The sequence below is a fragment of the Syzygium oleosum genome, unplaced genomic scaffold (genome assembly GCF_021117445.2).
Source record: "Syzygium oleosum isolate NSW1041296 unplaced genomic scaffold, Sole_v2.1 Sole_v2.10, whole genome shotgun sequence".
NCBI classification, from domain to species: Eukaryota; Viridiplantae; Streptophyta; class Magnoliopsida; order Myrtales; family Myrtaceae; genus Syzygium; species Syzygium oleosum.
The window spans coordinates 12,063,374-12,077,943 of NW_026607494.1; the positions used below are offsets into that span (position 1 = coordinate 12,063,374).

The following is a 14,570-nucleotide window of genomic DNA, read 5'->3' on the forward strand; positions in this document are numbered from 1 at the left end:
CATATGTCCGCATTGTAATATTGTTACACAAGTTCAACCTGCTGTTCAGACATTGCTCTTCAAGTTAGGAACTTCCTAACAAGCCATAGCCAAAGACTGGAAAGTGGAAACCTTCACCTGTTGTTCAAAATTTCTAAATATGACCACATAAAGACATTTGTGCCAAGAACTTCCTAACAAGCCAGAGCCAAAGACATTGCAATAACTACGTTTAGGAGCGTAACTTTCCACTCCTTTTTCATGTGAAGAAGCCAGACAGTGGACTTCAACAATTTTGGTCTTCATTCCTTCCATAAGAAGAGCAGATGACTACACAGACACTAGCATGAAATGTTCTAACATGGAGGATAGGAAACTGTCATAGGTAATCAAATGTATATTGCTCGTCACTTGGTGTATTAGTACAATCTCTATTAAAGTGAGCTGTGGGATTTCTCTAGAATTGATAGATAAATGAGGACGCAAACACAGGCAGCCGAATTCTTGTTTTCACAGCATCTCAGAGGCACAATCTCTTCCAAGTCACTTGAGAGAAAAAGGAAACCGAGGGTGAGAACCGCACGACGATGCCGCATCTAATTGTAGATTTTCCTAAAATTTCACAGCATCCTCATCTCTGTCAATAATTCACGGAAAGTTTAAAATCGATCTTTAGATTCAATCCTCAATAGAACTAGCAACGCACAGTTACAAGCTCCAAATTTCAGCTGATGAAGTCATTCGTAATCTAATCGCAATCATTTCGTGCATTTTTCCGCCAAAAATAGATAGTTCAGAAGCAGCAAAATTCCACGAAATTGGAAGATTCACACTGTCATCCGCTCATCACCAGACCGGGAATGCTCATGTACTCGGATCAACATAGAACAGTAGTTCCTTAAAGCTACGGAATCAAGGACTTCTCAAGACGAAGCAAGTGGACGATCGATTGCACGAGAGGAAGAGAGGGAGAGAGAGCGGCGACGAACCTGGCGTGAGGAGGGAAGACGGAGATGGAGTTGAGGTCGCAGGCGCGGTTGATCTTCATCTTCATCGCTCGATCCACTTCGTGAGGAGACGGAGACGGGGACGGAGAGAGTCGAAGAGGAGAGAGTATCGAGTTATCCAGGAGAGGCGTCGACCGAAGAGTGAGATTGTGAGAGGTTTACTGGTTTAGTTTAGGGTTTCGGATTTTTCTTTTTTAAATTAAAAATTAAATAAATATATTATATTATATATATATTATATTACCGGTCCGGTCCAAGTGAGCGGGTGGGCGGTTCCACACCTGAAATCGGGAATCGGACTGGTACCCATCGATTCTTAGGAATCACCGGTTCTGATCTCATTCCAGGCGATTCTGGGCGGTTTCCAATTCTTTTGTACACCCCAACCAAGCACCTCAACTTTGGCACCCGAGTCATTAAAGCTGAACCAAGCACATCCAGGTAAGTTTGGGTAAGCCCACGTTGAACTTACTGCTTGCGACGTAATAATTATGGCGACATCCCCTTTTGCCGTCTTTGGTGGCTTGTAAACAACCAGACATCGATCGGGTCTACTCAACTTGTACTAAAAGCCCGAGTCTTTATTGGGTCATGGGAATAGATCCATCTATGACAATGATGAAGCTTGAACACGACATGGGACGATGTCGAAAAATTAACCAACGAGTTCAATTTATTCGTGTAATTTGCACTGCGCTCGTAAGTTAGAACTCGATTCAAGCACTAAAAAAAATAAATAATTTAGAATGAATGAATTAGAGAGCATGAAAATCACAGGTGACAGATCATTCTTAATTTCTTTTATAATCCCGAATTTTCTTTCCTTTCGGATGGGAAAAATCCCAATTAATAAAAGTTGACCAGAAAATTTTTCCAGATAAAATTGGACTGGACTCGAGGAGCAAAAAGGTAATTGCGCCTCCCCTGAACTGAAATTTGAGCTATAAACTGCGCTCTCTTCCCAGGGTCCTATGAACAAGCTCGAAATTCAGGAGCAGCTGACGGTGCGCGCTCCGTTCGCTAGGGTTCTCGTCGCAGAGACGAGAAGCTCTGTGTGTTCGCCGATCGAGGCTCGATCGAGCGAGCGCTCGCCGGATTTTGCTTTGCTCCCGCGTCCTCGATTCATGAAAACTTGGTCGGAGCACAGTGCAGAGCTGACGGAGTGAGGGAGACAAGAGGATGAGCATAGTGCCGAAGGAGTCGATCGAGGTGATAGCGCAGAGCATCGGGATCAGCAACCTGTCGCCCGACGCCGCGCTCGCCCTAGCGCCCGATGTCGAATACCGCCTGCGCGAGATCATGCAGGTATAGCGCCGCTGCGCTTCTGTGCGCTGTGGTTCAGGTGGATGAGGTTGGGGACCGTTGTTGAGTTTTCGTGATTGTGTAATCTTTGATTGAATGTCCATACCCGTTTTGCTCGATTGCGCCGTCGTCGAGTAATCGCAGCGTTTCTTCGTGTAGGAATCTTGATAAGGCATTTTCGTCGAACAATTGTGAGGAATCCGCGTGTAGTTATCCTAACCATATGTGCCTTCTCTTAATTAGTAATGATGTAATACTTGATTGACTCAGGACCGATTGAATTGTTGTTTTTCTCGCTGGAACTTATCGTCGTGCGGTTCCTATGGATTGTGGCAGACTGTCAGCATTCAAGCATAATAATGAGTAGCTGCTATAAGTGCAAGGAATACCGATTTTCCGAAACTTCCTTTTTCCCTCAGAGATATTCTAAAAGTTAGGAAAATCGGTTATCGTCACGTTGTTATCTTGTTAGCAAAAGATCTATGCTTTACGATATGGCTAGAAATTTATGAACTGGAGATCTCTCTGTGTAAATTTACGTATAGGGTTATTGATTTCGTATCATATATTATAGGTTAGTGTATTTGTTCCAGTTTAAATCTTTCTGGAGTGACAATCATTTCTGTGATGTTTTGCCTTCAAATTAGAGAAAGGTGACCGCGGTAGAACTTTCAACAAGGAGTTGTTCCACTAAAATCATCTCCTTTTCTTTCTTCTTAAGTGATTGCTGGATTTATTAGGTACTACTAGCACAGGCATTCATAAAATTAGTCTACATACTGGAGAGATTGTCTTAGACATCTGAAATACGGTCGGGGTCAGCTATGAGTCTATTAGCATTTCTTCATTGTTTTTCCTATTTGTCATCTTTCCATATCTAAATGAGCTTTGCCTTTCACTCTCAGTGCTTTTTCTTACCCTTTTTTTTTGGTTTTTGATTCTATTGTCATTCTCTTGTTTGGAGTGATGAAATTTTGCTAGGTATACGTCTCCCATAATCTGGCTCAAATTGGCTGAATATTTGCTCACTTGCTTTTGAGTTCTTGAAGTCAATGCGTTTTTGTTCTGCACTTGAGGACCTGTGTTTTTTCCGTTTACTATGAGTTTTCTTTTGGACGTTGATTAGTCATTTTGAAGTAATTGAGAAGCATAGAAAATGCTGATATGTATTGAAGTGATTTGAGAAGCATCTGATGGAATACAGGAAGCTATCAAATGCATGCGCCACTCCAGGAGAACAGTCTTAACAGTTGATGATGTGGATGGTGCTTTGAACTTGAAAAATGTCGAGGTACTTTTCATCAAGTTCTTGCATAAATAGTCATTATAATCAGTTTTGAATTGGTGGAACCGAAATCGAGTAGTTTGTAGGGCATAAACCGGATTAATAAAGAGTGAACTATCGGCTAGATTAGAACAGGAACAATAGTTAAAGCACTTGTGCGCAGCCCCTGGGTATAGCTTTCATGAGCCCATTTAATGTGTTTTCGTCTACGGTGTTCTTTTCTTTCTTGTTTAGATCAACACGGGTACTTTAGTTTGCTTTTCGTCTTTTAATTTGCAAAGTAGGACAACGTGAATCTTTTGTCATCTGTACCTTACGTACTGGCAACAATTGCATGGTTTTGATGAGTCAATGGAAATGATGGTGCGTCGGATTTGATTATTGAAATTACGTTTGTGACAATTATACATAATCTTTTCTGAAGCTTGTAACTTTCCGTCTCTGTGTGCACCAGCCAATTTATGGGTTTGCCTCCAGTGGAGCTTTGCAGTTCAAAAGAGCTATTGGACATAAAGATTTGTTTTACCTTGATGACAAAGATGTAGACATTAAAGACGTAAGGACTAAGGAGCAGCTGTCATTTTGAATTGTCTTGGTCAGGTTGCGTATTGGAGTTTTTGACCGAATCACCGTTGGTGTTGCAGGTTATTGAAGCTCCTTTACCCAAAGCTCCTCTTGATACTGCTGTCCATTGTCACTGGCTGGCCATTGAAGGTGTACAACCTGCTATTCCTGAAAATGTTCCTGTAGAAGGTCTGTCTTAACTTGGACTCTAAAGTCCCTTCTCCTAATAATTGCACGTGTCAATTTAAATGTTCACTCAAGAAAAATCTTGGTATGAAGTGAGTGGACAAATTCATGTAATTAACATTAACATTGTGCTACCTTTAGTAGAATGTCATGTAGTTTGATGAGGGTAGCATGAGCTGCCTTTCTTTTTCTTGTTTTTTTTTGTTGTTAGAATACAATAGTTGAGAATCCAATCATAGATTTCTTTATATGAATATTACGTACGGAACTCTAATGCTAACCACTGTTTATCCTTTCTTTTAGTAATTACGGCTCCTCCTCATGGCAAAAGTCAAGAACAAAAGGATGACGGACTTCCTGTAGACATTAGACTTCCTATCAGGCATGTGCTGTCAAGAGAGCTTCAGGTATATGATACACAGAGTGCAGTTTAACAATAATATATGTTTGCTTGAGCCAAAAAGAAAGAAAGAAGGATATATTTGAGAAGTTTCTTGTATGTACAGAAAGTTTTGTGTGTGAAAGATGTATATTATGGTGGAATCTCATCTGTGCGACAATTTTCTAGTTTAAGATTTAATGATAATGGGTTGATTCATGTGTTTCTCAGCCTCACCATTTTTTCTGCATATCAGTTTTTCTGTCTTGCTTATGCTAGCTATCCTTGTATCTTTGCAGATATATTTTGAAAGGATTACCGAGCTAACTATGAGAAGCCCCGATTCAGTCCTTTTCAAAGAAGCGTTAGTGAGTTTGGCTACAGACTCAGGACTCCATCCACTTGTCCCGTACTTCACATGCTTTGTAGCTGATGAGGTATGCTTTAGATACACTGTAAGTTAGCCTAGTTTTGATGCTTCTCTAACCTCTGCTTCTTCTTGTGTTGTTAGGTATCTCGTGGCTTAAATGATTTGCCCCTTCTTTTGGCCTTACTGCGTGTTGTTCGTAGTCTCCTTCATAATCCTCACATCAATATGGAACCTTATGTAAGTGGAACCTTTGCATACTTGTTTTCGTATCATTTTGAAGTATAGATTCCTTATTTAGCTTGATTTTTTCTATCAGTATTTATGTTATACCTGTGGATGCGATTTCTCTGTCATACTTGTTAGCCCACATATTTGCCTCCTTTCTAAAGATCTTTAGAGGTGAAACCACACAGTAGAGACTTCTTGTTCCGATTTCAGTTGTTGGTTTTTGCACGCCCATCAGCTTCCTTTTTTTTTTTTTTTTTTGTAATTCTCATCCCAAATAGTCATCGTCACAGCGGAAACAAGCTAAGCCGAGCATTGATTTGGGTGTGGTGGGGTATGTATTGAGGTAACCAGCTATTTACTTTCTTCAGGCAGGAAGGACAAGGCTTGGGCTCAGCGCCTTCTCCATTTAGATGACGTTTGTCTTCTTAGTAATTGGACTTGCATCGCTACCTCTTGATATATATTGTTATTGATACTTTCTGTCTGGAAATTAGAGTTTTCTTCAGAATATATTTGGGAGGCTATAGAGGAACCTCATGCCTACAAAGTCAATATGTCCTCTCCTATTGCATTATGAATTTCCAACTTCTTTAACCAATGATATAAAGGTAGAGAGGTAGAAACCTGTTTTTGGCTGTTGTGGTAATCAAGTTTGGAGACAAGTTATTGCTTGATCTGTTTTTCTCAAATGGTCCTATATTCTCTTTTTAGAGACCTCCTCTTATTCTGAAAGACAGGAACTTAGCATCCTGTTTTACAATGGTTTGGGGCTTTGAGCTAGAAATCTCTACGCGTCTATTTCAACTTTTTTTTTTGTTGTGTCCAAAACTGATTTTTGTTATTTTTGTGATTGGAAATTTCAGAAGGAAGTCAATTGAACAAGTGGCCAGATAGGCAAACTTGTATGTCTGGAAAGAAACTTTAGATGGGTGTGCTTTTTGTATATATCTAGAGTGGCATACTTGTTCTGATGCTAACAAGGATTACACATGTTGAGTCGGTCACAGTGTTTTTGGTCAATTTGTTTCTCTTCAAGGTCATCTTGAATGGGATCCCTATGCATCTTGACTTTATATTTGGTTGGGCAAATCTCGAATGACCTTTCTGTAACTGTCAAGATCTTTAGAAGATTTTGGTCGAGTTCTTGGTTCGAATAGTCTTTTCACCCAGAAGTCGCTATAGGAGATGGTGCAACTTAGTAGTACACATAAATTTTCAGGTCTTATAAATCATATTCCTCTGGAAGCCTGAGAAGAAAATCTTTTTTTATTGCCAGTTACATCAGTTGATGCCAGCTGTTGTCACGTGTCTTGTAGCAAAGAGGTTGGGAAAAAGGCTTGCGGACAATCACTGGGAGCTTAGAGATTTTGCAGCAAACCTGGTTTCCTCTATATGCAAAAGGTGATACTTCTATCTGGGCCAGCAAAGGCAATCATCAAGGACTATATCTGACCCTGAACCATTATAGTCAATGGTCTCGTTTCAGTTTTTCCTTTCATTTCTCCTGTATTCTTAGGATGCTGTGAAGACTAGTCAATTGAGATATTGCTGGATGAGCACGCAACATTGGTTTCATTCTCATGTTTTGGATATAGGGATCAAATGACCAATTTTTAGGCCAATTTGGACCTTAGACTGAACTTTATAAGATGAAGTATAGAAACTTAGGAATTCAGGATTTCAATCTTGAGTTTTCCTTTTGTGTTTTCTGTATTTTTTCCATAGCTTTAGGAGGACTACTCCTATTGAAAATCCAAATTGTAATGTTTAAATATGTGTCATCGAACATGTTCTCACTGGAAAAATAGATGAATGTGATGGCTTCATCCTTGTGCTGAGTATGTTCTGCTTGGTGGCATGAGCTTATAAGGACGATGGTAATTTAGTAGACATCGATGCACTTTCTAAAATAATGCTTGGTTTCCACAGTTGCTGTCTACTTCAGACTGAAAGTGCACCACGGTTGACTGGTTCATACCTTCTGTACTTTATGATTATGGTTCTGGAGTTGTTGCTTTCAGTGTCCTACAGATTTTACCTTTCCTGGAGGAATAATGTTTCCAGTCTCTTGTAGGTACGGGCAAGTTTATAATACTCTGCAATCGCGTCTTACGAGGCAACTGATCAATGCGTTTTTGAACCCAAAACACACATTGGCGACACACTATGGTGCAGTTCAAGGTTTAGCAGCTTTGGGAGCTAATGTGGTATTTTCTTTGTCTATCCTCACTAGAACTAAGAAGTGCTGCATAACTTGATGCATGCTATAAAATGGTCCCGAAATCTATGTTACAATACCCTAAAAGATAAACTCTTTTGCGTTATTTTTTCTTATTTTGCTCGTTATCAGCCTCTTTTAATGCTGATAGGTTCGCCTTCTCATACTGCCAAATCTGGAGCCATATCTGCAACTCCTTGAACCAGAGATGCTTCTTGAGACGCAGAAAAATAAAATAAAGAGGCATGAAGCTTGGCGAGTTTATGGGGCCTTGCTGGTGAGTCTATTGTGCTCAACATTTGTATTATTGTGAACTGTGACAGTTTGATCCATGCTGAGCATGTCATGATGCAAAATGCTTTCCAGCATGCATCCGGTCAAAGCCTGTATGACTGCTTCAAGATCCTCCCGCCTCTGCCATCCCTTCAACCAGGAGCTGTCTGGAAGACTAATGCAAGAGTTATTACTTCACTCTTGAGTAAGTAGTACTCTTGCGTTTATTTTGACTGCTTCAAATTTATTTGCTCATACAATCATATGGCCACAAGTCATTGGACAGAGTTTCTGATGGACTTCTTGAATGAAGTACCATTGGTTTCAAGGATGGGACCCAATTCTTTTTTATTTTTTGGCTATCATTTCTTTCGCCTGCTTCTTGTGTGGCCCATTTTGTAGTGCTACCTTGTTCTGCAAATAAGAAGACAGAGTCTGGGTTTTAACTTTTTGTCCAGTTGATAGGAGAGTGTTCTCTAGGTTGTTGTTGGCTGATCATATGACGAGCTAACCTTCTAAGGAGTCGGGATCGAGCTTCCAGAAAGTGACTTGAGTAGGGAGAAATTAACTGATAGTCTTGACTCACAGCATTGTATTTTACAAATGAACATTGTGACTTGGGAGATACATTTATTTGGACAACTGAAACGTGATCCACGCTATTAGTATTTGGGTCAGAGTAAATCTAATGCCTTAAGCTTCTTTGAAAACATCAGAGAAACGCGGAGCAAGCACGGAGCACTTGGAGCAGCAGTCACCCCTGAAGAAAATGGCCGTTGATGGGACAATAAATGCAGTGTCCACCAACCCATCACCCACTAATGGGCGAGAAGAAGCCGCTGCTGTGACTCCTTCCAACGATTCCGATGCAGATGCCACTCCATCCGCTGCAGGGAAGGACCCTAATGATGATGATGCGGGCACCGGAAGTGGAAGAGTCAACGGGAGCAGTCGGTCTGTGAACATGTCAGCTATGGTGCGACAAATTTGGAAGGACGACTTGGACTCGGGGCGTCTCCTAGTCTCTTTGCATGAGCAGTTTGGCGAGAGCCTCATTCCCTTCATTCCGTCCCCTGAATTGTCAGTCTTTTTGTAATGTTAGCAGTCCGCTAACATTGCACTACATGGGCGTGTACAATATGATTAGACGAAGTTTGTTTTTTGGGTCGAATGATTAGACGTAGTTGACCAAAAAACGAAAAACACTTTTAGCCATTTGGCCTCGAGTCCTGTCCATTCTATGCAGGTAACGGAGCCTTTATCTTTTCAATTCCGATGGGGAATCGAATCCACCGGAATCGCGAATATCTGATTCGTCATTGGTAATTTCCTAATAAATGATGGTAATTTCTTAAGGCGTTGGTCATTTTCCTTATGTAAGTTGCCTTATTTCGTTAGTATTTTGGGATCTAGAAGTGGTGGCCCAGTACAAATCTGCAGAATCTTCCTGATACTACTGTTCATGTGGACTTGTTTGTTAATCACTAGAAAGCATGACTTTTTAGCACAAGCGTTGCTGCGCTGTAGCTTTAATTTCCGTGGACCATGTGAATCAGTGGGCCTCTGCTGTTGTGTTGAAACTGCGAGTGAATCCGTTGTTTCCTGAGGTTTGGACACCGACCATCAACAAACAGTTGAAAGTGTCGACGGCTTCGATTCCCTTTTTTTTTTTATCGAATGTCTTCGAAGAGACGACTGACTTCGATAGCACGGTTCCGTCTGTCAATGTAAACTAATCGAGACTCCCTGGCCACTTGCTAAGCAATTTGACAAGGAATATCATTATATACTAGGTTTAAGCATTCTGGGGGACCTCTATGTTGTTGGTTTATGGTGTATGACCCAAGGCGAGATCCATGAGCATCGACACTAATTGACGTGCCGCCGTCACAACTGCGTATATGTTCGTCGTTGATTTGGTCCGGAGCAAATTGGATCTAGACAAATATTTCGCTTTTGACTCGAGGACCTGCACTAAGAGCTCAAGAAATGCATAGAAATCAAGGTGAAATCTTGGGTAAATTTATCAAATGCATCCAGTCCATGTGAGTTCTGTGCACGTCGGAACATAAAAAGATAATGCGAAATGTGATTTCCCACGGCCCGAGCATGTATACAATGTCCTTTTCGGATTACTTTGTCTATAGAATTCAGAAACAATCGACCAGGCACCTAGAGAAGGAAAAACATAACGCGAGTGCGAGGAAGCGAGGGACGCCACCTACTCACAGTGCTTCTAGGCCAAGGTTACGAAATCGGTGCACAAGTCAAATCGCTTTTTTCTTTCTCCGCTCTAAAACAAGGGTCTCAGCTCTTTGACTGCACTTTTTTTTATTCGCAAGATGATGACCTCTAAATTTCAATTCTTGTGTGGTTGGTTCATATTACTGATTAAGGTACGAGTTAAGATACAATTACCATGCTTTCCCAATGCCGAACGTGCTATTTTTTTTTTTTTGAGTTCTTACCATGATCCTTAACGAAACAAATGAAGATAAACAATATAATGTCATCTTTCCTTACCAAAAAAAAAAAAACAATATAATGTCATCTTAAGATTTGTCTAATTTGTTTTTTGCGAGTCTTTACATTTCCCGGTTTTAGTACATTGCGATGCTCGAAAAATTACCCTGATCATAAACGACAGTATAAATTGTACACTTATATTAGGTCCGCCAAAAAACAGGACGGTCCAATCATCTCGACACGAATTAATAACAAATACTAAGTCCTTTATATCCATCAGTAATAGCACTCTTTAGGTACATAATTTAGTTAAGAAAATAAGGGGTGCGTAAATAAAAACGCCATAGGAAATGACAAAATCTCAAATACAACCACATTTCTTCCCACTATGATTAATCACTGTTAAATAACATGCTCCAGATTAAGCAGCAACTTTGGTGAGCTCACGCTCCACGGCTTTCTTCAAGAAGCTGTCCTCTTCCAACACCATCTGGACCGGCAAGAACCCCAAGTCGTCGGCCATGGCGAGCATCATCCTCCTCGTCTCCGCCTTGAACTCCTCCAGGTCCACTGACCCGTTGGCATCGTGGTCGAACTGCACGAACAGCGAGCCGTACACGCGGGCCAGCTCGTCGGGGTCCGGCTTCACGTCGACCCCGAAGTGGGTCTCGAACACCCGAAGGCCCTGCAGATCCTGCAGCATCTCGGCATAGGAGAGGCGGCCGTCACGGTCGACGTCGAGGCACGAGAAGCGGTCGCCTATGAAGGCATTGAAGGCCTCCTCGTCCTCCACGAAGCCGATGATGGTGGCCGAATCCAACACTTCCACGCTCATTTTTTCTTGTTTTGAAGGTGTCTGGTGTATAACGAATGAATGTAATGAATAAAGGGTTGGTGCGAGAGAGAGAGAGAGAGAAACAGAGATGAGAAGGTTGCTTTCGGTTGTTGATGTGAAGGTCGTTTGTGGTCTGTTCATGTTGAAGAGGCTATTTATAAGCTGGACGAACGGTTAAAGAAGTGATATTTTGTTCGGTTGATTTTGAAACGCGTGCTTTTGAAGCGCCAACCGAACGTTTTGGCCCGTCGTATTACGGCCTCGGTTTGTTCTCTTCTTTCCTTTGAACCGACCTTTTGGTCGTCCTAGAAAGAGCTTTTTGATCATTCCTAGACGCGTGCTCACATGCATATAGCTAAACGGTAGGATTTTCAATTTGATTTTCTCCAATTCTGTTTTAATTTTCATATGTACATTTGAATTTGTAACCATTTTACAAATTGTTCCTCGAAATAGGAAAATATAACCAAACCCATCTCATCCACTAGCGAGGCTCGCCCAGCCACCGGCGAGGTCCACCTCGCCGGCCTTTGGCTTCTGGCCGGTCGCCGGTCCAGCAACTGGCCAGAGGAAGGAGGGAGGGGAAGGAAAAAAACAAAGAAAAGAAAAATAAAAATTCAAAAAAAATGTTATTAAAAGTTATCCATGTTAGTGCCGGTGACCGGTTGCCAGTGACCGGCTGCCAGCCGGCCAGCGTTCACGTCAGCAAAATCCGGCCAAAATTGACTATAAGGATTGAATTGGCATAAAGACAAAAGGTTTAGGACTGAATTGGCACTAATGCAAAATGTTTAGAACTGAATTGACACCAAAAAAAGATTTAGGACTAAATTGGCACAAATGTCAAAGGTTTATGACTTTTTCAACAATTTTCCCGCAACCTATTACTGGGCCTAAAACATTATTTGACCGACACATCAAGAAAAAATATAGCATAGCTATGCGGCACGGCTAAGGTCCAACCGGGTCAAGCTAGTTTTATAGCCATGCCTTTGTTCATGGCCGCCCAAAAGTGTTTATGTAGATAGCTAACTTTTGATTGAATTGGGAAGGCGGACTTAATCCGCTATTCGAAAACTAGATACCGCATGAAGGAGAAATAGTGTGCTTATATTATATTAACATGCCAATCAAATCTTTTAATTTACACGATCCATTTCATTGTTTGTTAGTAAGATACACGATGAAACATCGAATCAAATTGGCTGATGCTGTTGTGCTGATACTTCAGCTGTCATAAGTATCGCATGATGTATTAAAGTACATTTCATCATAAAGACGATGTGTTCGGACTTTATTAACAACTAAAGATCTATATTAAGGTCTTTAATCTGGTTTGGCTTGTGGTTTTCATGACCTCTTACGATTGACAACTATGGATTCTGCCATTGACAGTCCTTGTATCGATTGGGTTTGTGATAAATTTTCCCCCCTCTAAAAAGGCCTCTTGAGCAAAGTCTAACAAAAAATTTCGATTTCATTTCATCATGCTATACGAAAGGAAGTGAATCACTGTATACAGTGAAATTAGACATCAAAATCGTATAGCTAATATATGAAATTTTATGTATAATTCATAAATAAAAGCTAAATTTGGAGCCAATATCATCTTTTCAGGTGAAAAAGGTACATATTCTCCATAAATAAATCCTAAACGGAGTTTTATTTTCATGATTTTCATTTTTCAGACGTGAAACAAAACAATTACATAAATAACACAAAACCAGCTCTATTCCTAATAAGTTCTATGACTAATTCTTCAACTCACATCGGAAGACCCTGCTTGCATCGATCTGTCTTCGAACACGCTCTCATCCATGGCGGAGGAGGTGGCGGAGCATTTTGGGTGGCAACAACCTTATTGCCAGGGCTTGCGAGCTGGGGAGGGTCGTCGCTTCGGCACCGGGGTATCTTCTAGCACTCTCTGTCACAAGGACTAGTCTTGCATGGTCATCATGCATCACCGCAGGGCATAAAGCAATCATCACGAAGTAAAAGATGAAGCATCTGCAATCAGTCGCCATTGTTGATGAATTATCGTTTTTTGAGAGGAGGATAATCGAAATCTCTTCAATCGATGTATAAACATATACACTATGCATAAATGGACCATATCATATATCGGTTGTATTTTTATCTTCCCAAGATGCGTATATCGGTCTAGTTTGGGGTTGTTCCAATTTCCCTAATTATAGTCAAACATGGATCACCGAGAGGCATAAAGCGATCATCATGAAGTAACAGATAAGCATCTGTGACCAATTAAAGTTGTTGATAAATTGATGGCTTCTTGACAAGAGGGTAAATGAAATTTCTTCAATTGGTATGTAAATGAAAATAGCTAATTAAATTGACTCGTATGGTAACCCATGCTTCACGCATCTCAATAGCACGTGATATGCACGTGAGATATACGTGAGATGCATGTGTGCACCAGGGCCACCACTTTTTATTTTTAAATCACTAACATTGCGACATGTTTTCTTTATAATTACAAACATCTCTTCCAAGAATGTACTTAACTAGCGGAAAATTATGTATACACGTGTTGATTAATATATATCAATTAGCATGTTTCATATCCACTAAAAGAATGTTAAATACAAGTTCAGAGATCATTTGTTCAAGGGATATGTGCGCTAGAAGTCCTAAAACTTGTCACGAAATACAATTGAGTTTTAAAATTTGCAAAAAATGCAATAAAGTTCGAAAACTTGTCAAATTGATGCAATCGAGTTCTTCCGTTAATTCCGTCCAACTTGGTTAACAGAAAATGTTGACGTGGCTTTTTTTTTTCCTCTCTCCCACATGGTTAAATCGTGAAACATAATGCTAAAATGACGTCATTTTGGTCTAAATATGATTTTTTAGTACAAATTTTATTTAATTAAATTTTAAAAAGGGAGAAACCAGGCGATGTAGGCTATAGCCCTCGCCATTGCCGCCCCACCCTCGTCCAGACCTAACCAAGGGCTGCCATTGGTGATCAACCCCCGCCAGTGACGGCCCTAGGCCATGTCTAGGTGAGGGCCGGTAACTCTCGCCCGATCTGGGGGAGGGTTGCGACCCTCATCTATGGTCGGCGAGGGTCGTTGGCCCCTGAGAGAGGCTCGGCGGCGGCGGCGAGGGCTGCAGCCCTTATTGGCCTAGTTTATCCCTTTTTTTAGCTTATTTTTTAAGTTGAATTTAAATAAATTTTTTTATTAAAAATCGGATTTGGACCAAATCGACGTCGTTTTAGCCACATCATCCCCATGCAAGATAGAGAAAATAATGAAAAAAAGCTGCGTCAGCATTTTCAGTTAGTTAAATTAGACGGAATTAACGAAAGGACTCGGTTAAATCAATTTGACAAGTTTTAGGATTTGATTGCACCTTTTGCAAGTTTTAAGATTCAATTGCACTATCGTGATAAGTTTTAGGAATTTCAGTACACATATCCCTTTGTTTAATTAATAAAGCTTGACGCTCCAACAAC

The 14,570-nt window shown here is 40.7% G+C and overlaps 2 protein-coding genes across 3 annotated transcripts; one reads left to right on the forward strand and one right to left on the reverse strand.

Moving 5' to 3' along the window:
* The first annotated feature begins 1,976 nt into the window (after positions 1-1,976).
* Positions 1,977-9,146, forward strand: LOC115679980 (transcription initiation factor TFIID subunit 6). 2 transcript variants are annotated; one of them, XM_056315433.1, is made up of 12 exons: positions 1,977-2,291; positions 3,493-3,579; positions 4,028-4,129; positions 4,218-4,326; positions 4,627-4,730; positions 5,002-5,139; positions 5,214-5,309; positions 6,577-6,701; positions 7,375-7,507; positions 7,670-7,795; positions 7,858-7,996; positions 8,508-9,146. In XM_056315433.1, exons 1-12 carry the CDS (start codon positions 2,166-2,168, stop codon positions 8,885-8,887), a joined length of 1,665 nt encoding a protein of 554 aa, XP_056171408.1. In that variant the 5' UTR covers positions 1,977-2,165; the 3' UTR covers positions 8,888-9,146. The 2 variants fall into 2 exon arrangements, with proteins under 2 accessions (XP_056171408.1, XP_030459582.1); XM_030603722.2 differs by having other exon boundaries at positions 7,885-7,996.
* Positions 9,147-10,502: 1,356 nt separating this feature from the next.
* On the reverse strand, positions 10,503-11,251 carry LOC130139123 (uncharacterized). Its single transcript, XM_056315495.1, has one exon. The coding sequence runs from the start codon at positions 11,231-11,233 to the stop codon at positions 10,679-10,681; it is 555 nt and encodes a 184-aa protein (XP_056171470.1). The 5' UTR covers positions 11,234-11,251; the 3' UTR covers positions 10,503-10,678.
* Positions 11,252-14,570: the final 3,319 nt, after the last annotated feature.

Coding starts and splice junctions, on each gene's coding strand:
- LOC130139123 (XM_056315495.1), bottom strand. CDS start 11,233: ATGAACAGACCACAAACGACCTTCACATCAACAACCGAAAGCAACCTT.
- LOC115679980 (XM_056315433.1), top strand. CDS start 2,166: ATGAGCATAGTGCCGAAGGAGTCGATCGAGGTGATAGCGCAGAGCATC. Junction 4,327..4,626: donor TGAAAATGTTCCTGTAGAAG/GTCTGTCTTAAC, acceptor CCTTTCTTTTAG/TAATTACGGCTCCTCCTCAT. Junction 4,731..5,001: donor TGCTGTCAAGAGAGCTTCAG/GTATATGATACA, acceptor GTATCTTTGCAG/ATATATTTTGAAAGGATTAC.